This window comes from Odontomachus brunneus, unplaced genomic scaffold (assembly GCF_010583005.1).
Source record: "Odontomachus brunneus isolate Ranch 3 - 2012 unplaced genomic scaffold, Obru_v1 Obru_scaffold_126, whole genome shotgun sequence".
NCBI classification, from domain to species: Eukaryota; Metazoa; Arthropoda; class Insecta; order Hymenoptera; family Formicidae; genus Odontomachus; species Odontomachus brunneus.
The window spans coordinates 277385-300134 of record NW_022639576.1 but is presented as its reverse complement, the minus strand read 5'-3'; the positions used below and the strand labels follow the sequence as shown (position 1 = coordinate 300134).

Here is a 22750-nt window from a genome sequence, read left to right as displayed (position 1 = left end):
TCTCTCTCTCTCTCTCTCTCTCTCTCTCTCTCTCTCTCTCTCTCTCTCTCTCTCTCTCTCTCTCTCTTCCCCCCTCCCACTCCGTTCTTCTCATATTCTCACCCCTTTTCGTTCTCCCACTCTCCCTCTCATCTTTTTCCCTCTCTCCTTATCCTAAGGACCTTCGCGTAGCGTAAAAATAACTCAAACATTTTCAAACTTTGCTTCGTTTTCTTACTTCATCTTGTTATTATCAAAATCTGCATGGAAAGCAATGGAAAAATTACGAATGTGTGCCAATGAGGATAGTGCACAGAAAGAGATTTTGTATAGTATATTTACATGAGTAGAATAATAATTTTTTATGTGAGTAGAATACGTTTCTAAAGTTTAGCCACTTCAGTTATATCCTTTTTATCCACGGAGAGGCTTGTATTCTCACAATCGTTGCTCATTCCGAAATTTGGCAAGAGATGAGTGTCGTGATCTTTTTGTTACCGAGCGTGTGTGAAGTGTTGCCGTTAGTACACAATGCGTTTAGATCGAGCACTTTTCAACTCGCTTGAGGAAAAAAAGAACTGAATTGACGAAAGTTTTGTCGCGAAGAAAAGCGCAAGGCCCATACCTGAAAACGAGCAAGGTTCCTACGGGCGTCTCCTGAGCAAGAGCTCGCGCTAGACTGCCGCCGTATCGCTACGTTGATGAGGACGCTCTACTGATGCGTCTCGTGACACTGTCGTGGCCTCCTCGCGGTGACCTCGGCGGATTTTAAGTTTATCCGCCAAAGGCATCGTTCGAACCTCCAAGGTAAATCGTTCGAGGGAGAGAGAGGGAAAAAGAGATCTCCTTTCCTTTCCCCAAACCGCAACGTTTAATTTATGTATATTGGCATATAAATCCAAGTATAATAATATTCTAGAAAATTCTAAAATTTTTATTTAGAGAACGTCTTCTCTTTCTTCTTTTTGTCTTAAGTGCATTTTAAAACAAAGTAAAATTAAAAGTAGAAGTCACAATAATGGAGGGACCTTAGATATCACAGTCTGATATATAATTAATCTCACGTATTTCGAACTCTTGTATTTTATGCGGAAGACTGATTTCCCACCCCGAGATAAAATCTACGTCTTTCAAAAGAAGATTGATCAGTCTTGAGGTATGAACCCCTGACGGGCTATACTAAGGTACGACATCAGAAATGAGAAATTATAGGAATTTTTTTCCTGCATGCTGAAGTATATTCGTCTCTTGGATATGCGACGATTTTAAAATTACTTTTCCATATAATATAAAGTTATTTTTGCGACGTAAGCGAATAATATCGTATGATTTTCGAAATATGTGGTGTTAATACCGCAACATTTTCGTCAATCGTGTCGATTTTTCATTCGATTGTACGATGTACTTGCAAGAATATTGAAGTATTCGTCATGTGGCCTTCTCGACTGCCCGCTCGTTATCCTTGATCGATGCAGTATGTCGCTCACGTTCTATAGTATAAACGTCCGAGCAAACGAGACAATCGTATTCGTATCAATGACTCGCACCCGCGGTTCAACCGCGTTCGATTAGAATTCCAAATTATCGGATGGCTTTGGAGGATGGCATTGCATCTCTCCTGTTTATGAATAGAACATCTTACTGATTTTTACGAAAGGGAGGTCGACTCTAAAATGCATGGAGCTCTGACGCGATATTTTTAAGAAATAAACCAGTGCGAAGTAGCACGAGTTTTTTTCTCATACTGTATAAATTTGTTAGTATCGCGAATTCGTCCGACTTGCCAAGTCGTTAGCGCATGAGCTATTAATTCTCCAGTAGCCATAAAGGGAGTCGACACACATTTAGGCGTGCAGGTATTCAGTGACCGTTACGAAGCCGATCATTACTGTCATATTAATGTCTTATTGTATCAGCTCTCGACGAATTAAAATGCAAGGACGATGGCGAGCCAAGTTCAGGAGCGATCTTACTTACTTTTTAATTTGCATTTATTTTTCTATACGTGCAATTTCCTTCAGGATCGTGCGTATTTTTGTAATTGGTAGTCAGTTTGCGTAGTCGAACGTATTGTTCCGCAAAGAAACTGCGAGGTCAACAAAGGCGTTCGATCCGATGCAACTCGAATATTAAGTACACGCACTACCACCGTGTTTCCGTATTTCACAATCGTATCGCTATACTACAAAACATGAGAAGCGACATATTTACGCGCTCGCATCTAACACATATTAGCGTACTTTCTTTCCCCAGTAAAAATCAGAAAATGAAAACGGCGAAAACTAAAAACAATAATAACAATCTGTCAATTATTTATTATATTTGGAGCTACGAATTATCATGTCGACGCCCTTGCTTTCAGGTACCGATGAACGAGGCGGATTTTAATATTTTGTGGATGGGGAATCATCCGAAGCCAGATATCCTGCGGAATTTGATGCCTTATCAAAAAGTAAACCATTTTCCCAGGTAAGAATGCACCGTTATCAAAGCAGTTTCTGTAAGAATAATGTACAGACTTCGTAGAAAATGTAAAAATATTTAAACAAGTAAATGATAGTACAAATATAAATATATCGTAAATAATAAAACAAATTCGCACACAACAGCTCGAATTGTCAAAGAAACGGGAGAAAAGTCTTTTGATTTTTTATAGCATACAAATGCTGATCTCATTAGAAAAGAAATTCGTTTTTGGTACTTTTAGGTCTTACGAGATCACGCGTAAGGATCGTCTCTACAAAAACATCGAAGCTATGCAGAGAAGTAAAGGCCTTCGAAATCTCGACTTTATACCTCAGACGTTTCTACTGCCGGCCGAAGCCAGAGAATTGATCTCGGCGCATTTCAGATATAGGGGACCGTGGATCGTTAAACCCAAAGCTAGCTCACGAGGCCGTGGTATTTATATTGTTAACAATGTAAGCACATTTCCTTTTTATGTGTTCTTACATCTGTTTCGCTTTTAAGTGCGATCGAAAGAAACATCGGGGGATCGATGAATAGCAGTTAGGGCAAACTGATATTGACAAGTCATTACGATAACTACAAATCAACCTTATGAATATTTAATGCTTAGATTACTCGAATACAAATTTAGCATTTGAAAATTGTTAGCTGCTCTGATGGCACTTGTGCTATCTGCCAACTCTATTCGTTTACTTATTATGTTGTTACAGCCCGAAAAGATTCTGACAGACGAATCGGTTATCGTGGCGCAGTACATAAATAACCCGCTTTTAGTCGACGGACACAAGTGCGATTTGCGTCTCTACGTGGCTGTGACGAATTACGATCCGCTGCTAATTTATTTATACGAGGAAGGTTTAGTGAGATTTGCGACCGTCAAGTATGATGGCGGAAACCAATATATCTGGAACCCTTGCATGCATCTCTGCAACTACAGTATAAACAAGTTCCATGTAGATTATGTAAAGTGAGTATACGATATACGAACGATATATGATGTTCGATCGTATGTATCGAAATAAAATTATTTATATTAATAAGGGATGTAAATATAGGAGTATAAAAACAGTTTACTTAAGAAAAAGCTCTGCGGGAAGTAGCTTGTTTCAATTTGACAAGTTTGTTGACAGCCGTTTGTTTTCTTCTCGCTCACTAAAAGGTTGCGGGCGACTGTTCTCGCGTTAAGATGCAAGTAATAGGACGAGATTTTTTGTTATACTTTGTGATAATATTAAAAATAGAATAGAATAGAATAAAATACAGAGATGAGAGGGGAAAAAATGTATACGAAAAAAAAGAGAGGCATGAAAAATTTCAAATATACATGTTGCAAAATTAAGGGCAGATAATTAGGCACATAATTAGGAAAAGGGAGAAACGGAATGAAAGGATATAATGAGAGTTGATCTATTGAATAGAACTGTAAAAACACATGAAAGAACTTTTAATATTGCTATTAGGAACGAAGATCCGGATGCCGAAGATGTAGGACACAAATGGACATTATCGGCATTACTTAGACACTTGCGCTCAACGGGCCAAGATACAGAATTGCTAATGCAACGCATAGAAGATATTATTATAAAATCCATTCTCGCTACTGCATCTGGAATTGTCAGCGGTTTAAAGCAATTCGTGAAACATCCCGAAACATGTTTCGGTAATTATTTACTTTTCTAGGTTGCATTCCAAAACATCCTTTCCTAAGAAAATTTTACTTTTAAGTCTATAGTGTATGTAACATGAACTATAGATTTAAGAGTAAAATTTTCCTCGAAAAAGATGTTTTGGAATGCAACCCTAGTATACAATAGACTAGCAAGATCCCCGATCTCTTTTTTGAGTGTGCATAATTTAGGCTACGAGTGAAATCTGATTAAGAAGCTGTTCCAGATGTGAAATCTATAAACATTTGTTCCTTAACAATAAATTTTTTAGTTAGGCAAGGATCAATATATTAAGACTCAAGTGTATATTTAATTTTTATATAGGTTTTACACATCTCTCAGATGCTACATGTGAATATATATATATATATATATATATATGTTACACATATATATAATTTTTATTCTAGAACTATTTGGCTTTGATATATTAATCGATGATACGCTGAAGCCGTGGTTACTGGAAGTAAATTTAACTCCCTCATTGGGATGTGATTCGCCACTAGATATTAGACTCAAGTCAGCTTTAATAGCAGACTTGCTTACTCTTGTCGGAATACCTGCTGTTGATCCAATTCTACGTCCTCAAAATTTAAATCGTGCTGCCGTCAATTCCAATAAAAGGATAACTAGTGTAAGCTATTTTTTTTTTTACATTTATTTACCGAATTACTCGTTTATCTTTATTCTTTTGTTTCCCGTCTATACGGGATATGCTTCATAAACATTTATTTCTTCATTAACATGGGATTATGTTTTATTCGGCTTTTTATCCTTTTTTAGCAGGAACGTGCATAAGATATTTTATTTGGTGCTTCAAATAAATAAGAACATGCAATGCGTGTATGTCTGGCAGGAAACGAATAAAATATGTATATTGAGAGCATATATATTACATATATAATAATTACTTTATTATTTTGATTTATATATCATTTCTTCGTTTTATTTGCAAAAATAAATCTGCAAAATGCAAAAACTGGCTAACGAATGAAAATAAATTGCGTCAAACAATGGTGTATTGAGCAAATGTTTGTTTTCTTGTTTTAGTATAGGAGGGTACAGTCTGCAGAAACATTACCTCAGGGTAGAAAGAGTATTAGCAGAAGCAACGTAAATAAATCAGGCTTGAGTTCAGAGCAACAGCGAATAGTAGCGTCTGCTAAAGCGCAATTCGAGAGGAGGGGCGGATTTGTTAGAATATTTCCAAGTCCAAAATCTTGGGAACTCTACTCGCAATATTTGGGTAAATGTAACTTTGCGTTTACTTAACAGTATACTCTTGTTTAAATAAAAAAGAAAAAGAATAAATATCAAGATTAAATGATCTATTCAGTGATGATTTATCTATAATAATTGTATATTTTAGATCTAGTTACAGGTACTTCGATGATGTCAGACCCACTCGGCCCAAGGAGGTTGCCTCAACAAGTCAATACAAATCATAATCTGATGTTACATGAACAATTGTTCCCTGCAGCTAGTCGTGTTACCGGTTTTATAATACCAGAAGTAACTTTAGATAGACTGTCTAGGTATGTTGCATCTTTAATTCACACAAAAAAATATATACTATCTCAATCTTTTTTATTTATTACCAAGTTATTGTATTTTATTTATTATCACTTGTGGATCTAAATTAAATAACCAAATTTATATAAAAAAGAAAATATGATATAAAGAGATACATATTAATATTATGTATAAAAACGATCGGGAAAAGAGAAAGTAGAAATTAGATTATGAGTAATACACTACTGTAATTATATTTATGCAATATATTTTAGTTCATAAAAGAGTAATCGATCTGATTGTAGATACGAGAGATACGAAAGAGCATTGGTGAAGGGTCATAAGCAAAGCTTGGATCGTGAAAATAAGGAGAATGTGGATATAGATATGCATAAATACAAAAATCAAGTGATACAATCGATGCAGGAAGGCAACAAGCTCAGGTTTGTCATCAAAATCCATAAGCAAAACATTAAGGCAATTTTTTACCTGATATTGTGGTCTTTTTTTCGAAGTTTCTACAAGAACATTCAGCCAATTAACAATTGTATAAAATTCCAGTCCTGGCGAAGCACGGAAAGCTTTTGGTTTATATCTAGGTTATATACTACGAAAAATATCACACTCGAATGCAGATCCGGCATGCTGTGATCTCGTGATGAAGTTTCTCCAACATTCGTCTTGTAGTTTGAGAACGCCGTTTCTGTTCACGGTATATGTTCATTATAAAACGAATAGCTTTTTATACTGCCGTAATAATTTATGTAAGCAAAATTATTTAGCGGAACGCTGCAATAGTTATTACATTTTATAGAAACTCACATCTTTAATAAATTATTAAAGCAGGTGAAATGTAAAAACTGCATTTTACTAGTGTAAGCTATTTTTTTTTTACATTATCGAATTAGTCGTTTATCTTTATTCCTTTGTTTCCCGTCTATACAGGATATACTTCGTAAACATTAATTTTTTTCATTAACATGGGATTATATTTATGTATTTTCGCACAAGAAATTATAACCGTAACTAGATTGACAACTGAGCGATTCAATCAAAATGATTATCTTTTTCGCAGTTACCGTGCAGCAAGTTAAGCGACAAGGACCGAGCTGCTATTATTGCAAAACAATTGTCCGATTTTTTACATCTGTACAACAGAGAAACGGATCTTTACGAGGATACCGTAGATCGGCCTCGTACTGTTCCTAATAAACTCTTCCAGAAATTTTTAAGTGCAGCAAGGTACGTTACATTAAATAATTAATGATAGTTAAATTCGCAGCTTCGTTTGCGACTTCGTCCGCGGAATTACATGGTGAGAAAACCGTTATTATTCATTTGATTGAAGCAAGTCGAGATTGACTGAAAGAATAATGCGATTGTTACAGTGAACAAGATCTCGATGACGTGCTAATTCTGCAAACCCGGCTTTACAAATGTGCTCACAGTTTCTTGGGAAGAAGTGGTTTCGCCGGCAGTCTACGCGGCGCCAATCTTCTCGGCTCTTTACCGCATATTACATCGCGAGTATATTCTAATGCCGCCGTAACGGAACAATGCAAGTGTAATAATCCGATTAATAGGTAACTCAATTAGTAACTAACTTATTGCACTTTTCGCACATAATTCTAATAAAATTAAAAATCCCGCGTCCGTCAGAATTGCCCCGCGAATTGTCCGTTCTTCGTGATTGCTGTGCAGCTCCTATATTAGCAATATTTTAGTATTAATTGGCAATCTCTATTGCGTGCTAATACTTCAACGAATCCTTATAGTATGTAGCGTCGAATATGTAATGACAAAGAAGAATATTTTGGGTACGCCTTTTAAAACTATTCCGTGAGTCATAAATAACTTTCACTTCTCTCTTTAAGGGAGATAAACACTGTAATGTGAAAAAAATAGCTCTTTTTAGTGAATTTTTTTGGGACGCCCATAAAGCAGGTAGATAAATAAATAAATGTCTTCGCATTGAATTAGTCATCTTTTGAACCGTTGAAAAATATTTTTCTATTTAATAAAATACATTTGTATTTTAGTATAAAATGTATTTGTATTTTATTTGTATTTATTTGTATTTATTTGTATTTTAGTATAAAATGTGTCTGTAGTAGGCTCTGCAAGCTCCATTGGTCCTGTACCTGGAGTTCTTAAAAGTCATTTGAAATAAAAAATGAAAAAGATTTTCTTAAAGTATATAAATGTAATTTCAAGTTAAGTGTACGAAAATTTTAATATTTTAATTATTCGCAAAATAGCGCACATTTTAAAAAATGCTCAAAAATGTCCAAAAGAAGTACCGTTTTTTGGGGGAAAAATTTAAAAAAAAAATCCGTACACTTAACTGAAACTACATTCATATATTTTAAGAAAATCTTGGGGTTTTTTTTATTTCAGATGACTTTTAAGGATTCTAGGTGCGAGGCCGATAGAGCTTGCAGAGTCTATTACAGACACATTTTATATCAAAACAAAAATGTATTTCATCAAATAGAAAAATGTTTTTCAACAGTTCAAAAGATGACTAATTCAATGCAAAAACATATATTTATCTACCTGCTTTATGAGCGTCACAAAAAATTCGCTAAAGAACTATTTTTTTCAGTTGTCACAGTGTTTATCTCCCTTAAATTTACTTTCGTGTAAAATATTGAACGATGAAGCCTATGTACATTCGTCGTTATTAATATTTCTTTAATATTATTCGATAGACCTGCAAATGTTCAAGGAAAATAAATATTAGCTATCTGCGTCCGAAGTTATTTATGACTCGATTCAATATTTAGACAGATAGCTGAGAAAGAAAATATCTCAAAGTCCCGTTTGTGAATTCCTGTGTCGCTTGTTGTAGACTCTAGTGAGCATGCAAAGTCTCAACTTATTCGGATGTCTTTTATTCCGTCTAAACGTTTAAGGCTCCTGGGGAGCCGCATCATCCATCTCTTTTTAATGACGTTAGAAACGAGAAAACGCATGCTAAAAATTCTTGCAAAACACGTCGAGATAAACAGATATATTCACAGATATATTCGACATTTGCGATCGATTAAATACACCTCTAAAATACTCCGTACACATTCCTTTTATTCTAAAAATCAATAGATAATCGGAAAATTAATATGACAAGATAATGAGGAAATTAGGTTAGAAAAGACGATTGCACGTCACATTTATTTTATAATTATCTGTTGATTGTTAGAACAAAAGGAAAATGTACGGAGTATTTTAGAAATATACTTAATCGATCGCAAATGTCGTTTTGTGGATATATCTGTTTATCTCGACGTACTTTGCAGGAATTTTTAGCATGCGTTTTCTCGCTTCTGACGTCATTAAAAAAAGATGGTTGATGCGATTCCCCAGGAGCCTTAAAGTTTTTAGCGAAGAAGATTTTTAAGAAGATTTTAGCGAATGTTATTTCTCACAATGGTTCAAAATATCTCGTTGTTTATCACTAATAATAACATTTTACTTATATCGTCATCCTAAGTATGTCACAGGACGTTGCCCGATTAGATGAGAATTTTGCATGTTTGTCACTTTTGTGAATTCACAATCTTCACTCTCTTCACAAACGGTTTTCCGAAAGAAAGTCGGGTGAAACGTTATATCAGATATTAAGGATATTTTACACTCATATGACAATGACGCTAGTAATCATGCAGAAGTTTTCCTCACCAATACGCCATTATTATCATCTTATATTAGAAATCGAATTTTTGACTAGTCTGTAATGTAAAAAAATATTCGTTGACTATAATACTGTGACATGTATCATGATCATTTCATACTTTTCATACGATGCGGCTCAATAAATCGAAAAGCTTAGAAATACGCAGATTTAGTCTATTTTACACAGTATAGCATTTTACGCTGTCATTTTCATAATGTAATACGCTTATCAAGTATTCAATCAGAATATCATCAGATAGTAAGAATAAATGTAGTTTTATACTGATAAATGATAAGCTGAAAGCTAAACATTACGTAAATTAAACTGACACCGCCAGCTCTCATGTAACGTAAATATTTAGGCCGTATTTTAAATTAACTTGATATTTGAGGCTTTCGTGGCTCTCTAACTAACTTGCTAAATATTTTGATTGATTTTTGTTGATTAGCGAGGTTCGACGATGCGATAAAGCGAAACGAGTGACGCTTGAAATAAGTAGATTTTTCTTTTTATTTTGCTATTTACTCACAGCAGTCAACTCGTATCTGTTAACGCATTTCGAACCATTGACGTGAAAAGGCTTACCGCAGAATCTCACCGATTTCTGCGTCTTAACCAGTAAGAATTAATCAATTTTTCTGCATCTTAGACAGCCGCGAAGATTTTATTAGAATTATATGACTAAACTAGTTATATGTCAGCCTGTGTTCGTCTCTTTTCAAGAAGAACGTGTTCCTCTATTATCTTCTGCGTAAAGATTTCTGATGTCGTGATACTTTTCACCGATCATATATTGCTTGTATCTAGTCATAAACGATGAAATGAGATTTTACATTATTGACAATCTATACGAAAAGAGAGGTAACCCTTAAATTCTATCTTAACTTAATTTTTAGATATAAGCCGAGTTATATATCGTACTTACAGACGGAAATTAAAGTAAACATAATATATCTGCATTTTTCGATCGCGCGAGTAAAATATTTAACTTAAATTAAGATCAAGTGCATTTTTAGGACTTGCGATTACTCTATCTAATTCGTGGTCAGTATTTTTAATAAATGAACAGTAATTTATGACAAATATCAAGATTTATTACAAATGTATACGTGTTCGAGAAATGCATTTTAATCATAGGTTACAATAACAATGTAAATTATTAGTATTTAAAATAGTCTGCTGAAAAGTACTTATTTTATTTTACTAGTATTATTTATTTAATTATTTATTGAACAAGCAATCCCATACATTTATTAAAGAAATACTGACCAACATAAATTTCTATTTTTAATAAAACCAACAAAAAATATATCCTTTATAAGTCACAAGTGAAAATAGTAAATTTATAGCTCGAGTAAATACATGGCTTAGACAAACTTTGTTACTACTGTATTATTTATGCATTGCTGTATTACATTTTGATGATAATCTTACAAGATAAAACATGTGAAATGTGTACATCGAAATATAAATTATTGCAGAGAATACAAATAATCACAAATTGTGCGTTATACTCTTTGCTAATGTTGATACAACATGCCAGTTTAAAGTCACAGATTAAAGTTTTGCAATTCTCTATTGTCAAAATTATTTATCGAAAGTTTAAAACTCCGTTCTGAATATATAAGTAATAAACTAAATAAAATAAATAACCACAAATATTTGTAATGTGCTTCGGATACATGTGTTGTACATGCGTGCACCCATATCAGTAAAAGGATTTCTGATAACCGCCAGAGCATACACATTGTTATATTAACACGAACTGTTAATACTGTCGACATGAGAAACGTGAGTTAAATGCGAATAAAACTATGTGAATTTCCATGTGAATTTCTATGTGTTAAAATGCAAGTTCATTTAACTATACATCGTCCTATGTGGAACATTTCATAACATAAAATACTAAAATAATGTATGATCAGACGAGTTTGTGTTCTAAACAGAAAATCACATAAATAAACTGTTTTAACCGCGAACAATTGCGTTTTTCGCGTTTTTTATTCATCATTTCTTTAAATTCGCGCCAGGATGCCATGTGCGCGGGACTTTTTGGACCCCATTTCGACGAAGGGCTAAAAGCTGCCTTGAACATCTGCAGGGAATATATCAAAAGAAAATATTCGAATAACAGAAGTATGAATATAAGAGAGAAATTCATACATGATTAATAATATATATTTAGGTACACTTGACGAACACAGTTACCTCAGGTAGTCCCAAATTTCTTTTCGATAATATTGTATAGAGCATCCAGAATGGAACTTGCAGCACGCCAAAGGTGAATAACGTCCAACCGACAACTGTAATATTTTCATAGATTAAACAAATGTAATTATTTTCATTTTTATGATGAATCGTGTGTCGAGCCTAATTTCATCTCAGGATAGAAAAAAAATATAACAATTCCAAAATCTTCTTTCAAACTGATTTAAAAAATTCAGCATAATTTAAGATTTTTTTATAAGAGATTTTTTATAAGAGATTTTTTTATAAGAGAAGAATTTTATATTTTTTCGAAATAAAATTAGTAAAGACTAACTATGTGCGCTAGATGGATATGGTACGTTGCTATAAGTCAGCGGTTTTAAGTTGATAATAGTATAAATTAGGATTCCTGCGAGCAACAACGGTGTGATTATCGCCCAGCAGATTCTCCAATATACTGATGGACGTCTCTGTAACATATACTCGACGTCATCCAACAAATTCTCGAGTCCGTATACCCAGAATGTGCCGCTCATCTCCAACGTAGCTAAGAAGAAGATTATAAATGATCCTGCGTAGAAATCCACCAGACCTAGCATGAATTGACCACCCTGTATACATGCGTATAAATATTATTAGTTTTATATGGTGCAACTGGATAAAATTTATACGTGAAAGTAAAACTGTAAATAGAATCGAATGTGTTTTCGGATCCTGAAGTAAACAACATTGGTGCTGCTTGAGAGGTAATGATTCCACGTTAAAAAATCAAATAAAAGATGAAAAACTGTCCGTACTAGATTTTGTTTCTGACACACACACACACACACACACACACACACACACACACACACACACACACACACACAAAACTGGTTTTGAAGATTAAAAAATAAACGTTACCATAAATTTATCACTACGCTATGCGCAAAAAAAAAAACACTTACAGGTGTGCAATAAAGAGTACCGGCGAGAAAGCCAATTACAGCCGTCCCGATAACTACATGCCAGTGCTTCCACGTTGGAAATTGGTCACAAATAATGATATTAAGAGAACTGACCAACGCAACAGCGCTACCAATTCCCAGGACAAATAGCATTAAGAAGAAAAGCACGGAGAACAGCTGAGAAAAAATAATAATAATTTATTATATATTATAATACACACATATAATAATATTATGTGTGTGTATATAATAAAATATATAATTTAATATATTATTTATGTTACCACAACAACACCACATTTTTTTATTTCCGAATTCAGTATAGATAATTTTTACCTGTGGCAAAACGCTAAACTTTGCTATAGCGTCTGGATAGGAAATAAAGGCAAGGCCGGTTCCGCTTCGTACCACACGACTTATGTCATCGGTGCCAAGCTCATACGCTAAATTACCGAGTATGCCGAAAATAGTGAAGCCCGCCAACAAACTCGTTAACGTGTCTAGCGTGGTTACAATTATAACGTCTCTGAGAACACACAAATAAGCGGAATAATAAATAAATTAATAATTGTATTATCTATTGTACAGCCGATAGGATTGTCGTATCTTAATTCAATTAGATCTTACAATTGTATGAGAAAAGAATCCGTCTTTACTTATAAAAATCAGCTGTTACTTTTTTCATTCGTACGCTCGAAGAGTTTAACAATCTTAAATTGTCTCGTTAGTTTCGTACAGGTGTACTTCGATCCGTCTTAGCTTCCTAAATGCAATATTGTTTTATATACAAAAGAATAACCTGTAAATATTGTGGTTAAAGTTGTTGTGAGACGAGTACATGACTACACCACCGAAGCAAACCGACAGTGAAAAGAAGCACTGTGTGACAGCAGCGTACCAGACATCCGCTTCGAACAACTTCTCAAAGTTGGGCTTAATGAAGAAGACAATTCCGTTTACGGCACCTTCTAAAGTCACCGCTCTAATCAGCAAACAGATCATCACGATATACGGAAATATGGCGAGAAAATAGGCGGCTTTTCCTGAAGTCCTTACGCCGCGTGCTACCAATCCGCAAATACAGACCCACACAATTAAAAGGCATACTGTCAGCTTCCAGTCTGGAAGGCCCACTCCATCGTCAATATTCTCTTTCTCTTTCAGTACTGTTTTTCTGCCAAAAAGTAACAAATAATAACATGCAACAAGAGACAAGTAAAACAAGCAGCTTCAAGATATAAAGATTGAAATAAAAGTTGAATAATAAAGAAAGGCACACGCACGCGCGCGTATGATTCAAAAAATATATTTGAGCGAGGGGGAATTTAGAAGTATAAATTGCGCGAAAAAAAGAATGTCATATGAAAAGTAAATCAATTCACTTCTCAACAGTATAAACTTTTAAAAAATATCTTAAAAGCGTTTAAAAGACATAATTTTTAAACGTCCCTTAAACGTCTTTAAAACATCTTTTAGAAATTTATGCTGTTTAAAAACTTTTGGTAAGGAGACGTCGACTTGAAATTTATCATTTAATCTGCTAGTCAAAATTAAGTTAAGCTGATAAATTGTAAGCAATATCTCTTATCACTGATAAACTCACTGGTAATTATATTTTCATCATCGTACTGTGTTTACATTATTTTATTATCGCGCTATCTTTGCTTGTATTTTCCTTTTGTTCTTGATATTTGTTTTCGCTTTATATTTGCGATTGTATGGGGAAAGTCGAGACAAAAGATTTGAGATAATTGCCGTTAATTCTTTGTTTGTAAACATTCCGTTGTATTATAGTTATCTCTAACACGAAACAATTCGTTTAAAACAAGAAACTAACGATAATTGTCTCAAATTTTATTTTGAACTCGACTCACCCAGTAATCCGATACATCTTGGTCTATCCTAACATCCCAGACAACATAATGTCTAAAATCGGAACATAAAACGTCTTAAAGATAATCTTTAAGACGCCTTAAAGACATTTATACGTAAATCGTCTGAAAGACATCTTACAGATGATCTTTAAGACGTCTTATGTCCCGATTTTAGATATTATGTTGTCTGGAGTATATATGTGTTTCTTCTATATATTTATATTAAAAATAATAAAGATTTATTGAGAGAAGAAAGACTGATATGTATTTAGTCGATTATTTTATTTATTTATTTGTATTTATTTAGTCGGTTTCTCACGGCAAATCAAAATTTATAAATATACGGTGAGTTAAGGAATTCATGCATTTATACGCGTCTCAGTAATAAAATATCTATCTCTATCTATAAAAGCCATTTCAATAATAAAATTGTATATATCTTGGTGCAAAAGCATAGCACAGTTTAGTCGTACGACAACATTTCGTGCAGACTTACGTAAAATATAGTTCAGCAGAACTTCTCACCACGGTGATATTGTCGGTGATGTTACCCTTCTTGGCCGAATCCACGCAACTGTCTCCCCAATCCTCCAGACACGTGGACCATGGGAGCTGCGTCGCGAAGCTTCTCACGAAGTACAACAAACTGATCGACATCAACGCACAGTAATAAGTACCTACGGCGGCCGTCGAGTATGTTTGTGCCCAGCCGACACCACGCAATGCCGGTACTAAATAACGAGTTTCCCATTGCTATTAATGCGAAATAATAAAAGTATAAATAATTCATTGATATTTTCAGTCTCTCTCTCTCATTACCGGCGGACCATATTTTCACAGAGGAACTGCTGGTAAATTGACCCATTATCATTTCCAAATAGTAAAACGGCTTCCCCACTACGAAGAGTACGAGGATATACGGAATAAGAAAAGCACCACCACCGTTTTCGTACGCGGTGAACGGAAATCTCCAAACGTTGCCAAGTCCGACGGACATTGCGATGCAGGACATAAGAAATTCCGTATCGCTTCCCCAAGTCGCTCGTTTCTTTTCGTTTTCCGCTGTCGACTGTGTGAACAAACATTTACATAGAACAACATAATAAAACAAGTATTTTATCATCAAGTACTATATATTAGTACAAGTATTCAGTACTGGACCAATATCAAATATTTGGCCTCACAACCGTCCACACAGCACAAAAAAATGACAACAATAAACTTAAGCTTTTAATTGTGTTGCTAAGGATATAGTGATGATTTTAAAATATTATATATTTTCCAGGATTTTTAATAAACTTTCAACCAGAACATTAATACAAGATTTTTCGTTAGTTTTCTTGTGATTAAATTAATTATCAATATCTATTAAAGTATAACTATCTCACCATTTTAAGCTGACGTTTTAGCGGAATTTAATTTACTGAAATATTATAGAAATATTTTAGTAATAATAACATTGATTTTGATGTTATGTGAGCGGATAATGACCAGACACTAAAATTATATTGTAACTTAAGCTGATCGTAAAATTATATGAGTTACCGTCTCTTCCAGCGGCGAGAACGGCAGTTTTCTGTCGTTAGGCATCTGGCAAGCAAAGTTAAATCCATCGTTATTCTGTAATGAAAAATATTAATTTGTTTTCAGTTCTATCCTAACAAACATAATAATATAACAGTTACATCGTCATAATATAACGGAATGTAATATGCAATATAACATGTTTGTTACATATAACATACACGTTAGTTGAATTTCCCACTCAAACGATATTGCAACTATATAAAAGAAATATAACGTGTTACTAAAATGTTATATAGCTGTTATATATATTGCCGAAATGTTATATAGTTGGAATATAAATTATTATTTCCCAGCAATTATAAGTATTTAATTGTACGTAGAGATTATAAGCTATCACTCATATATCACTTAATTTGTAAAAATATTATAATTATATATTTTGTATCAAAAATATTTTTACTAAAGGTAATAACATAAAAGTATCTTGCCATTCTAAATTATTAGGTGAGCACAAAAGTTCTGAGCTTTAGATTAGATTTCATACAATCAAAACAACAATTTTATTTATCTTCCCGCCCTTTTGCGGTTTTAAAGCGTTGACATTTTGCCTTCTAAAATACCGTGCGGTTTGGCGTTTGATGTACATTACCTAAAAAATCAGTAGTATTCACGATAGCAATAACAAAAGAGCATATTCGATTTTCCATCCACTTCGCGTTTCATCTGAAGAAAAATGCTGCTGAATCCACTGAAATAATTTGTGCTGCATATGGAGAGAACGTTGTAAGTCATGCTATGTGTAAAAAATGATATGGAAAATTTCGCCAAGGAGATTTCAGTCTTGAAGATGAACCGTGTGCTGGGCACCCTCAAAAAATTGAAACGGACGAATTGCAAGCATTGCTGAATATAAATTCTGCGCAAACTGAAAAAGAGCTTGCAGAACAGCTTGCAGAACAGCTACGCGGCAAGCCATTTTCGTACGTTTACAATGGGAAAGGTTCAGAGAGAAGATAGATGGGTTCCGCATAAACTGTCCGAAGACAATAAAAATCGACGGCGTGACACTGCACTTACTTTGATTTTAAAGTTCCGGAAAAAAGTTTTTCTGCACAAAATCATTACAGGTGATGAAAAATGGATTATGATAATCCTAAGCGTAGAAAATCATGGGTTGACCCTGGTCAACCTTCAACATCGACGCCAAAGCCCAATATCTACGCCAAGAAGGTTTTGCTCTGCATCTAGTGGAATTGGAAAGATGTGTTATATTATGAGTTGTTACAATCGAGTGAAACAATCACAGCAGATCGCTACCAATAACAATTGACCAATTTGAGCAATGCATTAGAAGAAAAGAGGCAATTCACTGGCCAAGGAAGTCGTAAAGTGATCCTGCTTCATGACAATGCCCGACCACAAGTTGCGAAAGCGACTCAGGACCATATATCTTTGCGTTAGGCTGGGAACTTCTCTTGCACGCGGCATATAGCCAAGACATGACGCCTTCCAATTGTTACCTATTCCTGTCGCTGCAGCATCACTTGGCTGATACATATTTCGTGAGATTTGAAGAGATACGAAAATGCATTGATGACTTTATCGCTTCGAAGCCGGTGAGCTTCTATCGTAAAATAATTCGCAAGCTACCCGAAAGAAAGCAAAAGATCATTGATGCAAACGGGGAATATTTCGTTGATTAATATTTTTTTGTTTGTTTTTGAATAAAGATTGAATTTTGCAAAAAAAAAGCTCAGAACTTTTTTGCTCACCTAATAATTAGCTCCCAAATAACACAAGATATTCCAGAATCATCCTAGAGCTAATTCTAGACGTTCTAGTATGTTCTCAGGTATTTTATGCTATTAGAGTTATTTTCATTTATTCATTTTCATCTTTCTATACATATTCAAATGGAACGGATTACTATTGTAATTTTCATATAATAGTAATATTGTAACAGTAATTAAAAAATGTATCACTTCTTTTTACTATAAAAGTGAACATAGTACAAGTTGTGCGGTTTTGTGATCATCGTTCTTATATATATTATACAGTACAAATTTTGCAGCAATATTGCTGCAACGTTGCAGCAATGTTAAAAGTTGCAGCAATGTTGCTGCAATGTTGTTGCAAGGTCTGTGCTGTATGGGAATGCATCATATTTTACATACGAGAAAGACACGAGAAAACGGAAGCCATTTAGTGAATGATCCGATCCTTAGATATAAGAATGCTATATAACATAGATGTAATGCAAATAAACGCTTGTTATATAACATATTATATTTTAGTTATGTTGGTGTTATATAATTATAATCTGTAAATAACAGAGAATTATAACAGTTCTAAAACACAGTTAGATTGCAGTTATAAAAGAAAATTATGTAACTTTAATATCAATAACGTATAACATCCGTTATACTACGTGTTACTTCTATGTTATATAATACTTATATTCTGTGTTTGCTGGGATGTAGTTTAATCATATCTTATGATACTACTCTTTTCCATCATGTTGAATATGAAAGTTGGTAATTAGTTTAATTTATCAATTAAATTATTTTAGTATAATTAATTTATATTTATCAATTATAGACAATACATGATATATGAATTCACTTACGAAATTTTGTAAATAAATTGTGAAATATGTGAATCAAAATCACCATAAACTGTGATAGGCAAATTTTCTATCATTTTCTATCCAACATTTTAAGCAGGAAAATCTTTTAGAGATTTGTGCTATATGGATCCGCCTACTCGTACACGACAACAAAACGTTAAACAATCGGACAGATGGTTTTACCATCCGTAACCATCAATAACCGGTGACTTTCCCTTTTCGGCAGGTCTCTCTGCGACTGTCCTCCTCTCGCGCTCTGTCTCCCTCGCTCGCTCGTCCTTCAAGGGGACAAGGGTCGCTCCCTTTGTACCTAGATTAAGCACTCACGACCGACCGCAGCACTCTCCGATGGTCTGATAACGACGGTGAGTTATTCGCACTACAGGCGGTGAGCTCTAATTCTTTTCCAACTGTGGCAATCGGAAGCGGCAGCGATCTCTCGATATTTGTTGCGGACATCGATATCTCTCATCTGGGCCCTTATTCTTGAAATAGTTGCGTATACGTAAGTTTTACTGCGTAGGTTTAATCGTACCATAAAATAGCTGCGTAGTAAAACTTACGTATACGCAACTATTTCAAGAATAAAAGCTCTTGCTGGGATTCTGTAACTCTTTATTGGAATTAACGATAGTTTCGTTATCGTTACGCAGCTTTTCTACGGTATACAAAAGCTGCGCAACGATAACGAAACTGTCGTTAACTCCAATAACGAGTTACAGAATAGGGCTACTGGCTATATTTTTGAAATTTTTGCGTATACGTAATTTTTATTGCGCAACTATTTTATGGTATGATTAAACCTATGCAGTAAAACTAATATATACGCAACTATTTCAAGAATAAGGGCCCTGTTAGCCTGTTTGCCGCCTCTTTTCTACATTTTCTTGTTTTTCTTTGTTTTGTCTTCCTCCGATAATAGCGGCGTAACCGCGACCGTTTTTACTTTTGGTTTCGAGACACCAAATCATTGAACTTTATTAAATTTATCGATGAAGTAATTTTATTTTATTTACGAGTTTACGCTAGACGAAAAGATGCAGGATCGATTTAATGTTTATTGTACACGTAATTGGTGCAATCTATACGGAAATCTTTATAATATTTCACCTACAAAAATCTTTTCTCTCTTGCCAATTAATTTTAAATTCAGATTACACATTTGCAATGTAGATCGCGAACATCACAAGCGCAGATTAATATAAAACTAATAAGAAAATGTACGTGAAATTGTAAATAGCTTGATATGTACATCTAATAATCGATCATGAATCTTTTCTTCTAGCGTAAATTCGTGAATCGGTGACAATCATTGTAGATACATAAAAATTAAAATAAATGATGAGTAAGTGATGATTTAATTAAATCATCTTCATTTATATTTGCAGCCTATATGTTACAAACGCAATCTGATAGACAAACTAACATATACGCAATCTGATAGACAAACGCGCATCGCTTGGCGATGCAAATGCGGCTTGATGGACAAAGTCATTCGCTTGTGTGCGTGCGTGTGATTGATCTGAATCTGAAAAAAAATCTGAAAATCTTGGCGTAAATAAAAGGACTTTTCAGCGGGCGAGATTTCGAGATCTCCGTATTGCCTGCACCAATCTTAATCAAACTTGGTGCAAAGTACGCGCACGCTAAACATTATATAAGAAAACTTTCATCAGATTTGCGATTATAAAGAGTTTTCGTGCCTGAAGTATTTGATTTGGAAAACCAATCGTCCCAGAAATTCCAGATAAGCTACGTAGTCGCGTTGCTGTTTGACACGTACTCGGCGCGACCGCGGCGTTTGATATCGGCACGAAATACAGGACGCGATAACAGAAGTCGTTTGCCAACAGATTTTTAGATTTTCGTCCTTTATGACAGGCGCCTCAAAGACTGCCACGTCACAGCACGTCCCAGATAGCACAGAGAATTAAAAAAGAATTCAATCGTATGTCACCAATTCAATCAATGTCCAAGTTCATTTTCAGATGCAAAAATAATTCTTCAAAGTTCAGTTCGATGAAAAGAATGTCTTCGCTAATTTGAGATCGATATATCCGGCGCAAAGATGCGAACACAATATATTTCGTACCGTTCCAAGGATTTCTTTCGAGTTCCGCCTTTCCCCGCTGCCATTATCGCCAATAAAACCTGGATTCTCTGTCCCAACCTGTGTAAAGAAGATTGCAATTTTATTACATTTATTTATAATTATAAATTGTTTATCATTCAATAGAGCGTCCGCACATTATAATTCAACGCTCAATAATTACTCCATTATACTCGTATACTGTATATACAATATTCGTGTTTATAATGCGTGAAGGTCTCGCTCTAGACATGCGCGACAACGCGCGATCAACGTTAAACGAAACACATCCAATGATCAAAACGTTCGGCAAATTATATAATAAAGTCTTAATTGATTTACGTAACTGTTGCTTAAAACCTACAATTTGGCTCTTATTGTCCTTTTATTGTTGTTATTAATTTAAACGAAACAGTTGTAAATCCATGAATAAATCTGGTAAAACGTGAAAAAGAAGAATTTAATGTGTTGTAATAAGAAGACAGACATCTCATTGGCGCAGAGCGCTGATATTTACTTTAGAATACACATTAGAATGCTGCAGATTCATCGATTTCTCATTTTGCATAATTTGCGACAGTGAAAGACTCGAAAAAAAAGTTACTCGTAGCGACTGGCCGAACAGACAACACGTATGATCCTTTCTTGATCTTTCATTTCTACAAGTTGAAGCCATTGAACTGTTCTGAGATATGCCGGATAAAATAAGGCAAATATAAGTGCGAACTTGTTTCTGTACTTTTTGCCGTAACTGTAGTCAATCACTATGTTGACCCTGTTTCGTACAAGCGGCACGGCGTGAATTTGGAGGACGTCATAAGAGTGAAAGGAAAGATGGATCTCTCGGTCAATCACACGACGATTATTCTTCAATTCGGAATGACTGTCGCAGCTGTATTTCGACATCACGTATACGAGGAGAGATCGATTCGTTCGTGCCAATTTTTTAACGCGAGTTGTAAAAATATTATATCAACAAAATTTTATAGAAATATTTCAAATAGTGTTTAAAGAATTCAATCAAAGCGCATGTCATGCGTCTTTTCCGAACATTGAAAGCAATGCTTACGCGCGCGTTGCTAAATCTTCAAACAAATCATCTGTCCCACTTTTGCATTAGATTTGCGAAAATTTCAGAAAATCATCTTAATTCCTTTATGACGAATTCTCACCTTTTCCATTTTCCTCTCAGCTACTAAATAATATACAAAATACACTGACAAAGTAACACTCGCGGACTTCACGGCGACTGGAGGAAAATTAGAGGATTCAAACGGTGGTCACAAGGCGGACGGTGAAAGTATTTCAAATTCAAGCAGTTGAAGCTCCCAACATCTTATGCAAACTGGCAATTTCGGCACGTATCGCTGGTATCCGCTTGAACCAAGTTCCTGCGGCCACACTGAGAGAGCGTGGATTACGTTTTGCGCAGGTGTAGCGCAATACGGATAGGCTCAAGGTAGGGAAAGGCTACACAATCTACGTAAGTTCGAGCCATAACTCACGCGAATCGCAATCAAACCGGAGATCAGGTTGGGTTTAATATGAGACTCCGTAGACTCCAAAAATAAATGATGTAATTTGCATGTGTGTGAATCATCCAAAGGTCAAAATGCACGCTGAAATACCGAACAAGAAACCTAGTATTTTACGATCGAGTTATGTATCGAAATCATAGACGAACGTATCGCAGAGGTTTCTCACCTGCGGTTATTCTCGCCGACCATCGTTGTCGTCGACTATACCAATCATAGTCGACTTTATAAAAACCCGGCAGCTAAGCATGTTATATAATTGAGTTCTCAAGCTTATTATCATTCCATCCGCTGTGAGAAAGAATAAACAAATTGTTCTGCATCGCTATTTAATAGATTTTGTATACAGCAGCAATAGTAACGGGCTTGATAGTGCGCATGTGCGCTGTTGCGCCATTATATATTAGATCTATTTGTATAAATTACGTCCACTAGAGAGAGAAGTATTTTCTGCATTTATATAAGTTAGATAAATTAATTTATTTAGATAAATTATTTATTTACTTATATTATTAATTAATTAATTTATATTATTAATTTATTTATATTAATTTAATTTATATAAATTAGATAAATGTAAGATATTAAAATGCCATTCTTTCAATGGAGAATTCAATTGCATATTATAACATATTATAAAAAAG

At 34.5% G+C, this 22750-nt stretch overlaps 3 protein-coding genes and 1 long non-coding RNA gene across 11 annotated transcripts in view; 2 read left to right on the top strand and 2 right to left on the bottom strand.

The window, feature by feature from the left end:
- Positions 1-683, bottom strand: part of LOC116849780 — a 3227-nt gene extending 2544 nt beyond the window's left edge. The window contains exon 1 of the mRNA XM_032827284.1: positions 605-683. The gene's annotated coding sequence lies outside the window, so the exon portion shown is untranslated. The remainder of the gene's footprint in view (positions 1-604) is intronic.
- Positions 1-8672, top strand: part of LOC116849778 (tubulin polyglutamylase TTLL5) — a 14413-nt gene extending 5741 nt beyond the window's left edge. For 2 of the 4 annotated variants that reach the window (XM_032827275.1, XM_032827276.1), the window contains exons 5-15: positions 2342-2448; positions 2687-2900; positions 3159-3415; positions 3909-4108; positions 4526-4749; positions 5166-5361; positions 5485-5650; positions 5933-6070; positions 6189-6339; positions 6703-6869; positions 7016-8672. In XM_032827275.1, the coding sequence (XP_032683166.1) occupies positions 2342-2448; positions 2687-2900; positions 3159-3415; positions 3909-4108; positions 4526-4749; positions 5166-5361; positions 5485-5650; positions 5933-6070; positions 6189-6339; positions 6703-6869; positions 7016-7214 (2019 nt within the window). In that variant the 3' untranslated portion in view covers positions 7215-8672. Of the gene's footprint in view, positions 1-2341; positions 2449-2686; positions 2901-3158; positions 3416-3908; positions 4109-4525; positions 4750-5165; positions 5362-5484; positions 5651-5932; positions 6071-6142; positions 6425-6702; positions 6870-7015 lie in introns of those variants that run through there. The other 2 variants (XR_004379201.1, XM_032827277.1) reach the window with 2 other exon arrangements.
- A 1939-nt stretch (positions 8673-10611) lies between these two features.
- LOC116849779 (sodium-dependent nutrient amino acid transporter 1-like) lies at positions 10612-22399 on the bottom strand. 5 transcript variants are annotated; one of them, XM_032827278.1, is made up of 12 exons: positions 22276-22396; positions 21744-22190; positions 20575-20652; positions 15875-15949; positions 15149-15398; positions 14826-15060; positions 13255-13629; positions 12792-12981; positions 12456-12632; positions 11843-12119; positions 11509-11603; positions 10612-11395 (listed from the first exon to the last, which is right to left on the bottom strand). In XM_032827278.1, exons 2-12 carry the CDS (start codon positions 21750-21752, stop codon positions 11222-11224), a joined length of 1935 nt encoding a protein of 644 aa, XP_032683169.1. In that variant the 5' UTR covers positions 21753-22190; positions 22276-22396; the 3' UTR covers positions 10612-11221. The 5 variants fall into 5 exon arrangements, with proteins under 5 accessions (XP_032683169.1, XP_032683170.1, XP_032683174.1 ...); XM_032827279.1 differs by lacking the exons at positions 21744-22190; positions 22276-22396 and adding exons at positions 20919-21006; positions 21089-21288; XM_032827283.1 differs by lacking the exon at positions 13255-13629 and having other exon boundaries at positions 22276-22399.
- Positions 14073-15278, top strand: LOC116849781. The gene is made up of 3 exons (XR_004379202.1): positions 14073-14674; positions 14782-15057; positions 15132-15278. It is a non-coding gene; the product is annotated as an uncharacterized LOC116849781 (long non-coding RNA).
- Positions 22400-22750: the final 351 nt, after the last annotated feature.

What these genes read in the sequence shown, in the direction of transcription:
- LOC116849779 (XM_032827278.1), bottom strand. An exon ending in CGAAAGAAATCCTTGGAACG is followed by an intron (nt 15,950 to 20,574) that starts GTACGAAATATA and finishes TTTTCATTACAG; the next exon opens with AATAACGATGGATTTAACTT. An exon ending in AGTTTAGCGTTTTGCCACAG is followed by an intron (nt 12,633 to 12,791) that starts GTAAAAATTATC and finishes ATTTTTTCTCAG; the next exon opens with CTGTTCTCCGTGCTTTTCTT.